This window comes from Emydura macquarii, unplaced genomic scaffold (genome assembly GCF_026122565.2).
Source record: "Emydura macquarii macquarii isolate MOO-44397 ecotype Brisbane River unplaced genomic scaffold, CSIRO-AGI_Emac_v2 contig_3231, whole genome shotgun sequence".
NCBI lineage: Eukaryota > Metazoa > Chordata > Testudines > Chelidae > Emydura > Emydura macquarii.
The window spans coordinates 6,630-26,020 of NW_027133368.1; the positions used below are offsets into that span (position 1 = coordinate 6,630).

Below are 19,391 nucleotides of genomic sequence, written 5' to 3' on the forward strand. Positions count from 1 at the left end.
TCCCAGTGCTGAGCAGCCCCCAAGCCTGTGCCCAGGGGAGGGTCTAAAGGGCAACACCCGCCTGCCCCCTTGCCACCCGCCCCTCAGTTCCCAGCACCAGGCCTGTGAGCTGGGGGGGGGGGGAGAGGCAGAGAAGGGGGTGGAGGGAGTTGGCTGCTGGACTGTGGGGGCAAGGCAGAGGGTGTGGGTTGGGTATTTGCTGTGGCCGAGGGAGGATGGGGGGAAAAGGGGTTGCAGCGGTAGGCAGGGAAGATCCCAGCTGACATGAGGAAGACTCTGGGGGGATGTAATGAGGGGGGAGGGGAGAGAGCCCCCCCCTCCCCCCGGTAGGGGGAAGAGCCCCTGGCAGAAATGATGGTTGTGGGGGAGCCCAGTGAGTACGACAGCGCTAGTGAGTGAGGGGAAGGTCCCGGCATTTCCTGCCCTGGGGGAATCTCTGCCCATGGGGGGAGTGAAACGGCCACAGAGGGCAGCGTGGGGGAGGGGTGAGAGCGCCAGGGCCCTGCTGTATGGACCTCTCTGCCCTGCAGCCTCAGCCTGTGGGGGGAGCTGGTCCCAGCGTGATGGGGAGAGGGTGGGAAGGGGATTCGGTAGCTGGGCCAGGGGAAGGGGGGGTGAGAGCCCACCCCCAGGACTGTGTGAGTGATGGGCCAGGCTGGGTGAATGAGACCTGCTCACGGGAAGGAGCCCAGGCAGCATTTCCCACCTCCCCATGTGTTTGCCCCACCCCGGTGTAGTGCTCCAGGCACAGGGTGATCCCTCTAGGGAATACGGACAGACAGCTCGTGTCTTCTGCTGCCCCATCACATGTTGCTGCCCCTGTCACCTTCCCCATCCCCTGGCCCAGGGGTAGCAGATGGTGACGGACGGGGATCAGTCACTCCTGTCCGAATTTCTACCCCTGTGAAAGCTCAATGTAACATGGAGATGAAGAAAAAAAAGCGAGCTTGTTCTAATTTAGAAAATGTTATTATTGTGACAAGGTATAAGTACAAGACTATTTTAATTGCCATTTGAACAGTATTTCAGAAACAATGTTTAGAAATGGAATTATTTACATTGATTTTTATTCTTCCCACAAATTTATATTAAAGTTTAACTTCTCTAAAAAGCATCGTTTGTCTTTCAACTGTTTCATTTCAAGAAATCCAAAATATTTATCCTAGCAAAATAATTATTATCCTGTCAGCCGGGGTTCTTCAGTTACAACTACCGCAAATATCACAACTACACACACATGCAGCTGCTCTCACTCCTTATTGTTTAGGCTGGTTCCCTCTGGAAGGCAGGAAACATGCTCCCGCCTCCTGCAGGACTCGCACTGCACCTTTCAAAAGGAATAGGTGACAGAATGATGGGACAGAATGTCCCAAGGACGTTCATGGTAAAACACTAGTAAACTTGAGTAGATCAGTCCCGTCATATATGCACTGAAGATTTACTTAGGGTGACCACATGCCCCGTTCTGGCCGGGATAATCCCTTTTTTAAGCTCTGTTTCGGCCCTCCTGACTTTTTTTTGGATGGGGGGCAAAAGCGGGCGTTTGTCCCACTTGATCAGTTGGCAAGAGCAAACGGGACAGGTGACCACTTTTGTCAAAAAAGTAGAGTGTGGAGGAAAGTGTGAGGGGGAGGGGGACAGCGATGTAGCAATGCCAGCCCTATGTGGGGTGAGGCAGGACTTGGGAGATGCCAGCCCAGAGAGAGGTTGGGAGTGGGAGCAGCAGGGCTCGTGCCAGCCCCACACATGGAGGGCATTGGGCAAGGGGCTCAGGCCAGCCCCATGAGTGGAGGGGGAAGCTTGGGCTAGCCCCACACAGTGTCCCGTCAGCCTAGATTTAATTATATTCTTTTTCATCACAGACATACACTATTTAGAGATTGCCTTCCAAAGCAGATTAAGTTGTTCTGATTCATTCATTCTTTTGGATATTGGAGCTATTTTTCTTGTATCCTAAAACCTGTGCAATTCTTTCCCCAAAGGACTTTCCTGGATATTAGTCACAGAAGAAAGCTTTTCGCATCCTATTAATTGATATTTGATAATTGCAAACATATCTACATACATATTAATCAAACCTTCTTTTCAAAGCATGACACATAAATTGGAGACACACAATCATAGTAAACCACACTTAACAATGCAGCATTCACAGGCCTTCACAAGGGTAAGACAGGAAAGTTTGAGCTGTGTGCCTAAGTTCCATTTTAGCCTTTGAAAATCTGTCCAGATGTGATCAGTGGAGATCAGGTTTCATTTAAATTAATCAGGTCACCTACAAAATTGTAATTGCGTAAACTCATAATTACTGGGGACAAGAAACGTAACAGCACAAAGAGAACGTAAAATCTAAGGAATTCTTTGTGTACGTAGCATTTCTCCTGACGGGCACAGAATGTTTGCAGAGAAACTGTTAGTGCAGGAGGCCTCTCTCACTGGAGATTGCTAAGTGGGGAGACTCAAAGTGTTTGTCATGAGATAACAAAGCAAGGTCAGCAATTTACCACTGCATGGGGTTGTCTGGGTCCAGTTAACTCCCAGTAAAATTAAAGTGACTCGTCTCCACTATGTTTATGACTGAAAACTCCTAAGTGACGCTCTACTGAGAGGTAGAAGTGTGCTACTTCTTCAAGGGTCAGCCCTGAGCTGACAGGCAGAACAGCCTGGGCAAACTCCATAAGGCTCTCTGCTCTGACCTATTGAAGTTGTAACAGGAAGAGGAGCAGCAGAGAGGGGACCAAAAGGCAGCCAGCTTGCAATGGGTCGTGATCTCTCTCTGCCACCACGCCCCTGGTTCCAGAAGATTAACCTAACCAAATTTAGAGACTTTGCTTGAGGACTTCTTGTAAGCCAGGGATGCTGAGGGCGGGACCTCTTGAATTATTGTGGAAATGCTCCTTCTAGGAGGTCTTATGAAAGGGGATATATTTATTCTTGATTTGTTTGTTGCTTTTGATTTCCCCTTGCCCAGATTCTTTCACGGGGAACATGTGATATCTCAACTGGGGGAAACTGAGGTGGATTACTGCAGAGCCATGCTTAGCCAGCAGAGATTACAGGGAAGGCCTGCCCTTTAACAGAGATCTTCTGATGAAAAGCACTATATAAAACCTAGGTCTCTTTGTTATTACCAACCCATAGCAACATATTAACAAAGTGAGAACTGCAACTGCCTAATGACCACTAATTCCTACAAGAAAGATTTCTCTTTCTTAAAAAAAAAAAATTAGGACTTTCATTGACAAAAAATCTTTCATGCACATAGAGTTAAGGTTGCTCAGAAGTATCTTCCACCCTTCCAGAACACTGAGCTCAGCAAAACCGAAACCTCAGAAAACCAAGAAGTACTGAGTTAAAATGCACGCCAATGCAACATGAACGCTGCCTTCTCTGAGTGATGACTCAATACACCCACCATCTGCACAGACCCACACTCTGCCTGTGCAGATATTGCACACATGGCAGGATCCCCGGGGTGCAACCTGGATTGTGGGACCGCTGCCAGATGCAGCAACCTGGGCTGTCTCTCACACTGTGATGCTGATGTCAAGCTTCAAGCCTCTGGCAGGCACTGCACTTACACCGCTGCCATCCACAGGCAGGGACCTGCCCAGCTGAGTTACATGAATGATCTCCCAGCCACTCGTGAGACATCAATAGAGGGGCTCAATCCAATTCCCTCCAGCTCCCCAGCCTTGCACCCCAGACTGTACCATCTGTCACTGCTCAAGGCTCCCTTGAGCAGTGCAGGTTCATTAAGGAGTTCGCCACTCCCACAGTGTGGAATGGACACACACTAGGCTTTGTAAGCTGAGCTGAGATTTCCCAAGCACTTTAGACAAACTCACTGGTAAGGATAAAACATTAATATGAATTAACTAACTACAGAAAGAAAGATTGTAAGTGGAAGGCATAAAGGTCAGAGATAGTTACCTTAAGAAAATAAAAGATTAGCATGCATTCTAAATCCTACATTTTTAGTCTGAGCAAGAGTTGAGTCAAACGGCTTTTATCAGCTTGACAGATGGTACAAGCAGGTTATAGCTCCTCAACACACAGGCTGGGACAACCTTCCAGCCTGGGACCCAACTTCCCCCGTTCAAAACTTTTGTCTTCCAGATGGGCCTCCCAGTGGTGGTGTGCAGGTTACTGGTGGCTTCTCCTCCAAGTACAGCATGCAGTTCTTTGTAAAAGCAGCAGGTCTATGGCTTGGCACCAGTTTTGGCCTCCCTGGCCTTCTGATATGCCTGCCACAGTTCCTTGGCTTTCACGCTGGTCCCCGTCATACCCCTTTTTCTGCATCCCTCGTGCAATCTGTTCACAGACGTCCACATTTCTACAGCTGGTCTATAGCTGTGCCTGCAGAGGCTCACATAGGCACGTCAAGAGCATGTAGCCAGCATGGTCAGCTGGGCAGTGGTACGCAGCAATGGAGAACTTCTAGGTGTGCTTGGCTTGATGGACGATCAGGAAAAGGCATTTCAAAAAATCGTGGAGTTTTAAGGGGGTGTGGGCCTCCAGCCTCCATGACCCCCAGGCAGTGGAGTTCACAACAGTGACCAGAGCGGGCAGTGTGGGGCATTGTTGCTGGAGAACTATTAGAGTCGACATAGGCAATTCAGTCTCTGTACTCACACTGCAGCATAATGGTGTTACTATGTCGGTGTAATGGGGCATGGGTGAGAGACAAATGTAAGTGCAGACACATGGACAATTAGGTCAACACAAGATGGCTTATGTCAACCTAACTTTGGAGTGTAGACCAGGCTGTAGGTGCCTCTCTCTGGGAAAGGTGCTGCTGGGCTTTGCACACAGACCTCTTCTCAGCATCTCCTATTGGCTACCTTTGGACGCTCCCTGGCTAGCCTGCTGGCTTTTGGGGATCCCAGTGTTGATCCAGTGATTTTCTAGGTGCTTAAAAATTAAGCATTGCAATGCCTAAGTCCCATCCTTATGTCACCCAGTTCCTGCAGCTTGGCCTCTCCTCAACTCCAGCCAATCTATCCATTCTGCTCTCTGTAGATGGGAGATCCCCAGTTCAAATCCTCCCACTAGCTGATGAGGAGAAGGGATTTGAGCAAGGATTTGTCTCCACTCAGATAAGGGCACTAACCTCTGGGCTATAAAATGATGCTCAGTCCTTCTCTACCCCAATTCATATTTAACTAGTCAATTAAAGTGGAAGACTTTTAAGAGGAGAGAGCCCTACATCAGAAATTCCCATAGGGCAGTGATTAGAGCATTCTCCAGAGAGGTCGGTAATAGTTGCTCAAATCCTTCAACGCTATTTCACACACCAAAAAAATTGGGTAAAAAGGGTTATTTTTAATAAAAAATTTTGTTTGAAAAATGTCAAGCAGCTCTAGAAAATTCATTTAACTTTTTTATCATTTTAATTAACAGGTCCTAACCCTGTTCCCATTGAATTTAATAGTCAGTCCCCTCCATGATTTATCAGAGAGTAGGATTCAACCTAGTGTGGATAAATAAAACCTAGACGCTTCTGTGTTTGTACAGCACCTGGCACAATGGGTCTATGACTGGGGATCTTAAGAGCTACCACAATAAAATTTAATAATAAATAAAATAGTAAAAATAAATGATAATAAGCAAAATAAAAACATTACTAAACCCTGATCAATTGGAGACTAATATTTTGTGTTAGTGTGCAAGAAAAATGGAGATATATAATTTTCATGTTCATATAATTCTCAGACAATTTTGACTGTATATTTCCAATGCATATACATTCAGAATAAGAGAAAAAATATCCAAACTGAAAAAGTGAAATGAAATAAAATTAAAGTGGGAAAACACCAAACAGGAATTAGAAATGGCAATTATTTATTTAAAAATATTTTATTTATCAAAAATATCTTGTGAGTGATCATTTAACAATCAGAATTGCGAAAAGGTGCAAAATTTGCACACATTCGCATACACTTGTTAAAGCACTGAAATGGTTCAATTTTTCATAAACTAATGCATTAAACATTTGAAGTCTGCAATGAATAATGCCATCACGTTCAACAGCATTTACCTCACTGCCACCTTGGTTTGTCTCTTTCTTTTCTCTGCCCTTCACTTTCTCTCCCTCCACGCCAGGCTCTCCTCTCTCAGTCTGTGATCCTGCAATCCATTAGTGTCCTTGTAAATCATAAATGACAATAAAAAACAGGCTGCACGATCCATGAGACAGTCTTTCATCTCGATCACTCGATCCCTTCCTGCCCTCTATGGGTTCACAGTACAGAGACCCCAAGGAGACACACTGCACAGCAGAAAGTCGGCAGTAAGACAGGAGTCCTCAAGGGTCATAGAAATGATGATATCTGAGGATAGAGAGGCTGATTTAAGGGTCCTCGATGGGATATTTCCTGGTGTTGTTATTTGGACTTGGCTGGGGGAAGAAGAGCATCTAGCCAGCAAATCCATACAGACTATGGCACTGGCATTTCAGAGCATAGACAGCATCCATGGGCATCACAGTCTTCTGATTGGCATATTCAGTGTAGGTGACAGCATCGTGGACCACATTTTCTCAGGAAAAACTTCAGCATCCTGTGGGTCTCTTAGTAGACCAATCCCAAGGTACCCTTCGCACCCCCAGGGTGAGCCAGGGGACAGAGAGCCAGTTTTGTAATAGCTTGGAGTGCTTGTGAGGAGCCTTCCAGTGCTTCTTAGCACCTCCCTTCCCAAGTCCCTTCCTACCTTTACTGAGTCCAGAGAGCAGGATTGTCAGGGACACAGTCTGAGCTGGGTTTGTCTATCCCAGACCCAGAGCCAAGGGCGGATTATCTCCCCAGTGAAAGGGGCTGGTGGGAAAGTGTAGATTTCAGCCTCATTAACAGCATCAAAAAATGCCACCTGCCCACGTTCATAATCCAAAGAAACCCGGATCTTCCTAGAGACCAAGCTCAGTGGCAAAGGGGTCCTAGGTGAGGTGAGAGCCTGGTAGTGACTTCCTCTCCGCTCCACAGCGCAGATCCCCTCATCAAGCTTTCGGCTGATCCATCCTTTTCTCCTCACTGACTCTCTGGCAATCCCCACAGCCCAAAATTTCCCACCCTGCACTTCCACCTCCCAGTAATGTCTCCCTGAGGTGAATCCCTCACAGCCCAGCACACAGAACCTAGTATCAAATCTCTCAGGATTGTCAGGCAGATCCTGTGGTGCGTCTCCCCATCTCAGATTTTTCTGATCCTCAGACACAAGGAGTTCAGGATGAGCCGTGTTTGGATCCAGAGTCACATTTACTGCAAATAAGTGAGAATCAGAGGTTAGAGACAGAGCTCAGCCCTGGGGGAGGGTTTGATCAGGATCAGCAACAGAGTCTGTCCTAGATGAAGAAAGATTCAGGGAATCTCCTTCCTCCAGGATTGACTCAGCTCTGAATGGGGAACAGCTCTGAGATCTCAGCAAAGTGCAGGGGACAGTCACTCCCCGGGCAGGGATTGATCAGTGACAGAGTGAAAGGACTGGCTGGGATACACCTAAAGGTCAAAATCTTTCCCTGCCTGTACTCACTTCTCCCCAGGGAGGGGACTAGAGACCTTGTGTCACAAGGGATTCCATCACAGTATTATGGAAACTCTCTCTCTGCTCCGTGTTCATTAAATCGATATACCTCTCCCAGCACTGCCCCCTCCCATCTTAAATCTCATTTTATCCCGGCTGCCTCTGTGCTGGGTTGTTTTATGGTTCCTCCCCATTGACACATCCTTAATCTATAATCTCTGCTGAAAAGAGGGCAAGTGATGTATATCCATACATGTAGGGATTTAACAGGGGTGTACAGAGGAATAAAAAATGGTATGTGTGGGTCTGTGGCTCTGGGAGGGTGGCAATTCAATGGCTGAAGGAGGTAAGAAGAGGATCATGATGGATTTAGGGAGGTTAATGTGTTGTCTTGCTAGACTGAGAAGAAGCTGAGAACATGGTGGGTGGAGAGATGAGAAAGGGAACATGATCAGAGCTCTGATCACAGGAGCTCCACTGTTCTATATAACAAGGCCCCAGGTTGGTGCTGTCTGTGATTAGTTCTCTGCTGCCTTTGCATGATATCGGGACAAGGATCAATCAGAGCTGGGTTCATTAAATGAACTCTTGGGTCCCCAGTGTGAAAGAGCAGCTTCAGTGGTTTCTCCAGAGTCCAAGAAGGAGATAGATCATTGCTATGGGGACAGAAAATCTCCCCCTCCAGGTCCCCAGACAGACAGGAGAACAAGGTGAGTCCAAACCCAAGAGCTCGCAAGGAGACCAGAACAAATCCAAGAATGCTAGGGAAAGAGAGAGATCAAGGAGAGGGGTGGAAGGAGACACAAAGGGAGAGAACTGGGAGGGGAGAAGAGATATGTGATAGGGGAAACAGGGAACCACATTGGATGGGAAGGAAAAAGAGACCAAGAAGGGAGTTAGCTGAAGGGGGAAGAAAGAGTGGGAGGGAGCAGCAGAAGGAGGAAGGGGACACGCAGATGGCTGTGTAAAGCCTTCCACTCTGCTGGATGGAACCAGCCTGGGAATGGAGTCTGAGGATTTGGGTCGTCGGCTCATTCATTAATTCTTTGTATTTTTTATTTTATATTGGTGAAGACCTCTCTGCCCCAGCCATACTTCCTCCACCCTTGCCCTGTGCCTGGGGCAGTTATACCTTCCTGCCATTGTTTCTATTCTCTCCTCTCTCTCTGGTCTGTTTAGCCCCTTCTATTTTTTTTTTTTTAACTCGATTTCTTTCTTTTTCTCCTTTACTCATGTTTTTCGCCCTCTCCTCCCTCCCCCACTGCTCCCCAGAGGCTCCGTGTTGCTCAGGTGGGGGGATGCTCTGTGGAACCAGACTGAGCGAAGTGTCGCAGGAACAGAGCAGAAGCTTGGGCTACTGGATAAGAGCCTGAGCCTGCGGCCCTGCAGGCAGGAGCTGCTTCCCTAGCCGGCTGCATCAGGGGTAATGAAAGGAGACTTTTTTTAAGGATCCACCTGCTGCGTTAGTTGTGGCCAAGAGGGTGAGGCAAAAGTGCTTGTATCTTCATCTGCCCCGCCCCCACCGTCATTCATGTGCTCATCCTTTCCCACCCCCCACTGCGCTCTTTCATCCCTAGGAGCAGAGCCCTCAGTGCTCACTGTGGTTTATGCCCCTCATACGCTGTTTTCTCTCCAATCTCTGAAATTGCCCTGCTCCCCTCAGCATGGTATCTTGGTACCAAACACATACCTCGGTCTGCCCCTCCTCCACAGTCCTGGGCTCTGTCCCCAGGGCCCCTTTCCCAGGTACCGAGCGGTGGAGAAGATTCAGGAAGAGGCAAGCGTTGTAGGAGCAGGGGTTGCAATGAGCAGAGACTGGGCAGGCCTTGGCATGTGAATAGTGTCAAGAGAGGTGCACTCTACCTTTGGCTCTGCAGACGGGATGGCAGCTGCTCTTGGTAAGCTCTGGAGGGGAACCACATAGGCAGACAGAGGAGGGACAGGGGGAGCAGGTGCATCGGCATTTGTTGCATTTTGGTGTTACACAGCCACCAATCTGCTTCACTTTATGATGCCCTTTTAAATACAGGATGCTGGTGAGATTTGCTTTGAACTATCAGGTCCCACCCCCCTCCTCCTCTGAAGGAAACAGAGCAACATTTTCAGGTGGGAGGTGAGATCATTGGTACAATATTAACTTTAATTACCTTCTTCTATAGGTACCGCAAATCTTCTCCATCCTAAAACCAACCACAATAATCAAAGATGAGATGTGATCTGACCACACTATATTCAGGATTCAATACTGTAGAAACTGACACACTGGGGAAAATGGGCGTTATACGTTCTACTAGAAATGTACAATAAATAATCATTAAAAAGTTCAGAAACACGCAGTGATTGCATGAGCATTTCTCTCTGATTGATTAAATTATAAGCAGATTGTTTCATATTATAAAAATTCCCATTGCCTATAGAATTATTGCTGCTCAGTTATAATCACATTTTACCTGCAGACTCACTATAGTTATACTGCAAAAAATAAACAAGCAACCCCCCTTCCCCACCCATTTAAGGCCTGCGTCTTCTTCCATTGAATCAATGACACATCTTCCACTGAGTTCTGTGGGAGCAGATGTTATATCAAACAGTGTACAAGAACAGGGTAAAATAAGGTTTCTCACAGTAATATTTCTTTGATTAATAGAAATAAAACTACAGTCTCCATTGCTCTTTAGATCCCTACCAAAAGATGCTATTCATACATATTACTCTATTTTATTTCCTTACGTTGTCAGTGCTAAAATTAAGGCTGAGATGATATTTCTATTTAAAATCTCTGTTTTAATTCCTCTGAATGTTATCTCAGATGACCTTGTAGTGTTAGAGTTCTCATGCTTAGTCAGAGACCTCTATTTCTTTTTTAAAGTTAAATTATTAAAATGACAACAAAAAACAAATACTGAATGAGCAAAGCACCATTATAAGGATACAACTTTATACAAAAGATTTTACATATCAGAAGAGGGAGAAATTGACTTACTAAGTTCCGCTGCTTGTTTCACTACAAAAAGAATCAGAAATGAATTAATTATTAGTAGAGGAGATTCTCTTTCCTTGATATGCATTCAGGGTGGGAATTCCAAAATTGCCTAGGTTGGTGACTAAGGAACAGAAGCCCCACTGACTCCTAAAGCACTGGATACCTTTGAAAATACTACTGGTAAAAGATTGTGCACGTGATGGCTGAGATTCCCCTATGGTGTGTAGTGCCCTTTGCACTACTCAATGTCTATGTCAGGTGTATGCTGAGTCAAGTGTAAGAATCACTGTGAATGTTTCACCATGACACAGAAAGACTCTCTAAGTAGGTCCTTGGATAGCTTTAGAATTATTGAGATTTTGACGAAACTTTGATGGTGACCACAAAGGTGAAAAGGTTTTGTTTCCCCCTTCTCTGGTATATAACAATGTATCGGTAGAGAAACTCAAAACCCACCCTTCATAATGCAAAGTGAAGGTTGCCCTGTGATATCTTGTGCCCTTTCAGAATGTCAGGTTCAGCAAAAATGGAAAGTTTGGAAAAGAAGGGAATGCAAAGTAACAGTACAGCCCCCCCAGCACAACCTTATCTCTGCCCCCTTTGAGCGATGCTCCAGTACACCCGAAACACCCAACGTGCCCTCTGACTTTTCACTGTATCGAACAGGAGCTACGTGCACCAGCCCTACACTCACACACTTGGCCTGCTCCACAGAAAGAATAGCACGTCTGTTATACAGTCCTTTCCACCTCTTAAAAAACCCCTTCACCCATGTGTGCACACAATGCCATCTAACACTAGACTTTCATTTACCTTCACCCATCTCACAGACCACACTCATTTCCCACCTAACTGACGACAATCTCCATGGCAAGAAGACTCCTATGCCTTGCTGCGGCCACATCCTACACGACAGAGGGCTGAAATGCAGCATACTAGATCTCTCCAGTTACGCGTGCCCCATTGATCAGGGGTCAAGGAGAGTCACTCACCCCTCTCTCTTCTCCCCGTAGGGGCACAGTCAACCCAGTTCACCTCATATCACAATCACAGGTCTGCCAAACAGCTCCCACTAATCCCCCCACCATTCAGTCCAGCTACACCTAACCCCACAAATGCCGCTAGAGGGCCAGCAGGCAATCCCACTGATTTTTCTAGGCACCTAAAAGTTTGCTGTTGCGGTGCATGGTGTTGGAACACTCAAGTCCCTTTGTGGTTCTGGGCTTGTGGAATTTAGTCTCTTTCCATTGATTTCATCCAATGTGGACACAAGAACCAGCGGATATAAACTGGCCATCAGGAAGTTTAGATTTGAAATTAGACAAAGGTTTCTAACCATCAGAGGAGTGAAGTTCTGGAACAGCCTTCCAAGGGAAGCAGGGGGGTAAGAAACCTAGCTGGCTTCAAGACTGCGCTTGATAAGTTTATGGAGGGGATGGTACGATGGGACTGCCTAATTTGGCAACTGACTGATAGTTGACTACTAGTGGTAAATATGCCCAATGACCTGTGTGATAGGACGTTAGATGGGATGGATTCTGGGGTACTACAGAGAATTCTTTCTGGGTGTCTGGCTGGTGAGTCTTGCCCACATGCTCAGGATTTAGCTGATCGCCATATTTGGGGTCAGGAAGGAATTATCCCCAAGGGCAGATTGGCACAGGCCCTGAGGGTTTTTCGCCTTCCTCTGTAGCATGGGGCATGGGCCACTTGTTGGTGGATTCCCTGTACCTTGAAGTCTTTAAACCATGATTTGAGGACTTCAATAACTCACTCTTAGGTTAGGGGTCTATTACAGGAGTGGGTGGGTGAGGTTCTGTGTCCTGTGTTGTGCAGGAGGTCAGACTGGATGATCATAATGGTCCCTTCTGACCTTATAATCTATGGATCTATCTGAGTTATGTTGATTTATATCAGCAGATCAACTCACCTGAGGAGGTTATTTCTATACAAAGCCCCTATTTTTTGTTGCTTTTTTCTTACTTTTTTTTTTTTACCTTTTGGTGTGAAATTTCTCATATTTAGGCTTCCCTCATTTTAAAAATGATAAATTGAAACCCAAAAGAACAGCACAACACCACCATCTCCACATTGGCATGAGGATACAGCCATGTACACAAATGTTACTTATGAAATGAAAAAGAATGGGATTTAGCAAATGGCTATGATTTTTTCCCTCACTGATGAACACTTATTTAATTACCTGCTCTACTGACATTTCCATAGGGACCATCAATGTAGCAGGAGGGTACACTGCACTGTATTAGTCAAAAAATTATTTGACGTAGATTTATCAGGGCAAGCCCTAGCCTTTGCAGAGTCTTGTTGGAAGTGAGACCAGAGACAGACATAAGTGACCCCAGAGAACGGGGAAGGGGGACATGGAAGACTGCTATGTTCAGCCCCATTGTCTAATTTTCTCCTCTCTCTTATTCTTTCCCTCTGTCCATAAATGTAAATGTCACGGTCTTCTGTACTGAGGATAAGAAGGTCTCTTCCACAACATACTGACACAATGCTCCCTGGACCTTTGCTGGGTTTCAAATTACATTGTATGTCCAATTCCAGTGTATTTACCTTTTATTTTAAAGAGATAAACAGTGAGGCCAATGAAACCAGACAAAACCACCAGGATCACACTCAGAGCCACCATCCAGGGATTCGCCCTCGGGAAAAAGGGATCTGAAAAACAAAACCCGAAGAGGGTCTCATCACTTGGTAAGCAAGGACAAAAATCAAATGATTTTAGTTCATATAAAGCCATCCCCAGAAGTGCTGGTTTAAACAACCATGAAATTATGGCCCCGACTGAACTACATAAAACATCAGAAACTGATGTTGAAAATGACTCCAACCCAGACAGTCAGAAAATGTGTATATTGGTGTCTAAATAACTGTAGTTTGATTTGCTGCTGCTCTTACAATGAGAGGCAAAGTTGTCCAGTACTCTAGGGACTGGATTTAGACTCCCGAGACCTAGATACAGTTCCTAGTTTTGTGATCTTTTCTCCCCTCTGTGGCTCTGTTTCCTCTACAGTTTTTTTGTCTTGATTATTTCGAATCCTGCTCTTTATACAGTGAAACATCTACTCTGGTATCTTTGGACAGTGCTCAGTGCAATGGGGCTACACTTTCACTTGAGACCTCTAGGGCAATACCATCACTAATAATAGTAATTATCACAGGTCTATCACCAGGTGCTCCCTCAGCTACCTGCTACGCTGTGTGCCTGGCCCATTTGGATTGTAGCTCACTCACAATATACACACAATTCAGAAATTGCAAGGTTATTTGAAGAAAACAACTGCTTGTAAATCCACCATTTCACCCCCCAAATCTTTGAATGTACAGTATCATAATAACAATTCATCCAAATTTTTGTGCAGGAACTTATTCATTATCTGATATTGATCTGTTTAAATCTCAGGTCTAAATCTTGCCACTTCATCCTACATAATGTCTCCAAGATCTGACCTTTCCTCTCCGTCCACACTGCCAACTTCTAGCCCAAACCCGGATCATCCTCTGCCTGGACTCCAGTAATCAGCTCTTCTCCAGTCTCAATGCCTGCAACTTCACCACAGCTTCCAATCCATTCTAAATACCACTGCTGAGATAATATTCCTGGCTCATCACTTTGTCTACATCACCCCCTCTTCAAATCCATCTATTGGCTCATCCTCTTGCAATGTGTCCAACACAATCTTCTCCTCACTTACAAAGTCTTCCATAGTTTAGTCCCACCCCACCTACCCAACCCAGTGTATCATCAAAAGGTCAGCTCCCACTTTGGCTTCACCAACAATGCCATCCACAGTCACTCAGTTCTCTACTTCTTCAACAAGGTATTTCACACGGGTCACCCATTATGAGTGGGAAAAGCTCCCAGCCAAAGTTTGTCAAGCCCCCATCTTGTCCTCCTTCCAGTTCCTTCTCAAAACTCATCTCTGCTGTGATAGAACCTCATAACGGCTAGGCAGGTGGTGAGTGGCGATCCTTGCTATTTGCAGTCAATGCTTCAAGAAACAATAAGTGGTGGGGTGAAATGTTGGCCCCACTGAAGTCAGTAAGAGTTTTGCCACTGGCTTAGATTGGGCAAGGATTTCCCCATGTGGGGTGAGCCTTGGGACAGAGTTATGTGCCCCTAAATGGTCAATAGAAAGGCCATTAGAATAGAGTGGGGAGGATGTTTGGATATTTGTCTACTGTGCCTTCCCTTCAGTGTTCATTCAAATACAGTTCAAGGTTTAGTTTGTGACATTCAAAATCTCCTAAGTCAAAGAAAGAAGGTGGAACATAATACATTCTTCAGATAGGTCAAATTCTTTTATTTCACTGTTGGTAGAGAAATAAAGTAACTAGAGTTGTTTGATTACTCTACAGCCTCTACAGTATGGATGGGATTTTCAATAGTGCCTAATGTCTTGTCTAGAATAGGAAAAAATGTTTTTGCTGGTATAGCTACATCAGTTAAGGATGTGATATTTTCCCAGCATGGCTGTGCTGACAAAAGCCCTAGTTTAGATGCACTAATACTGGCAAAACAAAGGTTATGCCAGGATAGATTATGTCAATTTGGGAAATCGGCATAAACTATGCCAGCATAAGTGCAGTTTTGCCATTATAGCTGTGTTTCATTGATATAAAAATAGTGGTAACATCTTCCTAGTGTGGGCAATGCCTAAATGATTTAGGTGCATAAGCACTATTGATATTCAAGGTGATTTTGGAAAAATCACACCATTTGCTAATTCTGTTTCTTCTAGTTTTAAATACACACTGTAGCCTTCATTGCTATCGATTCATTTTAACATAGTTAATCAATAGCTTGTTGTCTTTTTTCTGTTGCTGATCACAGGGTGTGGGTTTTGACGGCTACTGACCTGATATATAAAATAATGTTGATTCCTTTTTTAGGCTGAGGTGAGCATTCCTGACCAAACAAGACAAGTTCTGGTTTGAATTTTCTGTTATAACGATAGAAGATTGTGTTTCATACAGGCCGCTGGCTTCTCGGGAATTGGTCTGAGAGGATAAAGGTAAGTACTGTCCTTTGAGGTCTCTCCACAGCACCTCAGGCTCTGGATACCATCCAGCCGATCGGCACACCACTTGGATCCCTCCATCCTGATAGGCCTCTACTGAGATGTGAGGAGCAGAGCCTGAAGCTAGAGAAAAATGAATAAACTTGTGTTCATTTATGCACGTATTGAGCCTAGAAATAAGACTTTAAACTTTACATTTATTCCCAACATTCATGGACTCAGGAAACTGTAGAAACAAGACATTATATTTATTTCATGAAGGGGGAGGGAAACCTTTTCTCTTCAGTATTGTTCCATCCCAGAATCTACACAGAAAAAAAACAACATTGCATTTTTGGATTATATGAACCCCATCAATTGATAATTTATTTTAGCACTTTTAGAACACTGAGAAGAATGAACTTTCTATTTCAAACGTATCTTCAGGTCTCCTTTTTGATGAAATTCAATCTGATCTATCCAGTCCTGCAAGTCCAGTGTCAGAAGAAAAGAGAAGAAATCTCTGGACATCTCCTTAGGCATAACTCTCTTGAACGGCCAGAATGGACCCCTAACCTCTGACTGAGTTACTGAAGTCCTCAAATCATGGTTGAAAGACTTCAAGTTACAGAGAATTCACCATTTGCATTAGTTTAAACCTGCAAGTGACTCTTACCCCATGTTGCAGAGGAAGGCAAAAAACCCTCAGAGTCTCGGCCAATCTGACCCAGGGGAAAATTCCTTCCTGACCCCGAATATGATGATCAGTTAGACCCTGAGCGTGTGGGCAAGACCCACCAGGCAGACACCTGAGAAAGAATTCTCTGTAGTAACTCAGAACCCTCCCCATCTGATGTCCCATCTCCAGCCGTTGGGGATTTTTGCTACTGACAGTTGCCGATGGGTCACGTGCCATTGTAGGTAGTCCCATCATACCATCCCCTCCATAAATGCATCAAGAACAATCTTGAAGCCATTTCAGGTTTTTTTGCCCCCACTGCTCCCCTTGGGAGGCTGTTCCAGAATTTCACTCCTCTGATGGGTTAGAAATCTTTGCCTAATTTCAACCCTAAATTTGTTGATTGCTAGTTTACATCCTTCAGAGAGATGATGACAGATTAACTGTCAGGACTGCTGTCAGGGAGGCATGCACTGCTATAAAGAAGGCGCTGACTGCACAGGTCATAAAGATCGGCAATGCACAAGGGGTTATAGATGGATTTACATGGCCTTTAAAGTGCATTATCCAATTCACACTAACTGGCCAGTTAATTCAGAAGAAGAATTGCATCATGTGGCGGCAGACCATTGTAATTAAAAATCTCTATGATTAGTGCAAAATAAACCGCAGAGTAGACAAGCCCTTCAAATCACTCAGAGCCTTCTCCAAAGGAAATACAGACACAGGCTTACTGACCTGCCACCTTTAGTTCCAGTAGTGCTTCTTCATAAAAGCTACCATCTTGAACAAAACAACTGAACTGTCCCTCATCAGAGGGCCTGATATTGAAAATTCTCAAGGCAACACTCCCATTGGTGAGACCACCTTTCAAAAGCTCTGTCCTCCTTTGATATTCTGGCATCTGCTGCTCATGCTGGTCCTTTCCATCACTATAGCGATGAACAAATGGGGAAAGCTGGGACCGGAACCATGTCACCTCCATGTTCTCAGCGCTCATCCTGGGGGACAGGTGACAGGGTAACACAATCTCCTCACCCACAATGGCTGTGACAGGCTGGTCAGGTCCAACCACTTTAAATTGTGCTGTGGAATGTACCAGGAGAAAAAGAACATCAACTCAGAGAGAAGGTGAGAATTTCATGTGCATTTAATCAGTGGCACACACAAGACAGGTCCCGTTTTATGTCTTTTATATTCCATGGAGCTATTTCATAGCATCAAAGTCCAGAAGGGATCATTGTGATCATCTAATCCTAGCTCCGGTATAATACAAGCCATGGAACTTCCCCATGGCAAAAAGCTACCTTCCCTGACCAGGAATCAAACTTCAGGAGTGGCAATGAGACACCACATGGTGACCACATGGCGAGACCCTCTGGGGGGACACCAAAGATTACAAGGAGTCCATGAGGCTTCAGTAATATTGAGGTCATTTAGCCCCCCAAGCTCCACACCGGCCGGAATGAAAGAGTAGCGCCCCCCTGAGCTCCGTGTTAGACAAAGCGGAGCAGCAGCTGCCCCCTAGCCTCACACTGGCCTGGCACCTGGCTGGAGAGGAGCAGTCCCAGCCAACCCGCCAGAACCCACCTCCGTTACCCTCAGTCCATGAGGGACGAGGCAGGGCCACACAGGGCGGGTGGAGGTGGCTGCGCCAGGGTAGGCTTAGCTTCTTACTCGGGTAAGAGTTATTTATTATTATGTAATTTAGTGTTATTATTATTATTATCGTTATATGTGTTTATAGGGTTTGTGTGTGTTTATGGCTGGTGAGGGGGGCTGGAGGGGCACATGTTTTACCTAGTGTTAACTAATGGGGCTTTCTCTCAAAAAGATTGGGAACCATTGCACTAGAACACCAGGGACACGTGCTTCGTGAACGGACACCATGTCCTGAATTTACCTATGGATTTTACAAGAAAAAAATGCATTTGGGTAACTGTATGTTATATTAGTATTATCTTTTAAATGCTGAAATGGTCTCAGTGCTCATCCTAGGGGGCAGGGACAGCGTCACAAAATGTCACCACCCACCACAGCAGTGACCACACAATCAGGTCTCATCGTTCTAAACTGTGTTGTGAAATCTACCAGGACACAAAAGAAAATTAAACAGAAAGGTTAATTCTCTTTTGTCCTTTAATCCTGCCACCTCCCAGGCACTTGCGTGGTCTGCACAGAAGGTAGGATTAGGCCTGGTGAACGAGGGAAAGAAACTGGAGGAAATCTTAAGGGGCTGGGAACCAAGTCAGTGGAAAGCTCTAGCAACTGCTGTAGCTCCCAATATATGTCTGGTGCAATACAAGGGGATTTGTTTTTGACATATGGTGACAAAATGGCCTGGGATCAGGCCACCACCTGTCTCCTCCTGAGATACCTTGGTGGCTGAGAGCAGCTGGGATGTTCAGTCTAACAGTCCCATTGGTCTTAACAGGAGGGTGATGGTGGTGGGACACTTTCAATGAAGGGTCTTCAGCTCTGTATCTCACTTACGCCCTTCGTCTGATAGACCTACAGTCCCCACTCTCTTGTAAAGTGAGGGGGTGGAAGAGGATGGAATTGAGACAAGGTGATCTGGGGAGTCATTAATCCTGAAGGTTTAGGGAGGAAGGAGTGTGTTTAAAAACAAACAAAGAAACAAATTGCTATTGATCTATCTTGGAATTTGTGGTAGTGTTGGGTCAGTTTTGCACTTGGAACTAAAGAGTAATGGGAACTTTTTATAAATATAAAGCACAATAAATGTCTTTATTTGGATTTTCCTTACTCTACAGTAAAAGAGTGTCTATCCAATGCTCTGGGCATCGTCGGCAATCTTTAAGGAATACATGCATGAATAAGCAGACCTGTAAATTACCCCAAGATCAGATCAAATTTTCCAGCAATAACATAAATACAGTCCAAAATGACAACTAAGGACCTGATCCTGCTCTGTGCTTAAATTTACACACTGAGTAGTTCCATTGATTTCAGTTGGACTGCTCACAGTGCATGAAGTTAAGCCCATATGTAACACACTGAAGGACTGAGGCCTAAATAAATCCTGGAAGAAACAGCAGAGCCAGTGGGGATTCCTACCTGATTCCAATTTGTGAACGTAAACAATTATAAAATAAATAATAAAACCAGGCGAAGCAGGGGTGAATCTGGAGCTGTGGCAGACTGAGAGAACTTTCATCTTCAGTGT

The 19,391-nt window shown here is 45.2% G+C and overlaps 1 protein-coding gene across 1 annotated transcript; it reads right to left on the reverse strand.

Moving 5' to 3' along the window:
- Positions 1-6,521: 6,521 nt before the first annotated feature.
- On the reverse strand, positions 6,522-19,391 carry LOC137142547 (butyrophilin subfamily 1 member A1-like). Its single transcript, XM_067531963.1, has 7 exons — positions 19,283-19,391; positions 16,943-17,290; positions 15,385-15,669; positions 13,079-13,183; positions 10,502-10,522; positions 9,666-9,698; positions 6,522-7,256 (listed from the first exon to the last, which is right to left on the reverse strand). Exons 1-7 carry the CDS (start codon positions 19,380-19,382, stop codon positions 6,739-6,741), a joined length of 1,410 nt encoding a protein of 469 aa, XP_067388064.1. The 5' UTR covers positions 19,383-19,391; the 3' UTR covers positions 6,522-6,738.

Excerpts from the sequence above, each read along its gene's own strand:
- LOC137142547 (XM_067531963.1), bottom strand. The coding sequence starts at position 19,382 with ATGAAAGTTCTCTCAGTCTGCCACAGCTCCAGATTCACCCCTGCTTCG. Across the intron at positions 10,523-13,078 it reads TTATCTCTTTAAAATAAAAG|TGAAACAAGCAGCGGAACTT; the intron begins GTAAATACACTG and ends TTCTTTTTGTAG. Across the intron at positions 9,699-10,501 it reads GAAACAAGCAGCGGAACTTA|GATGGAGAAGATTTGCGGTA; the intron begins GTAAGTCAATTT and ends GGTTGGTTTTAG.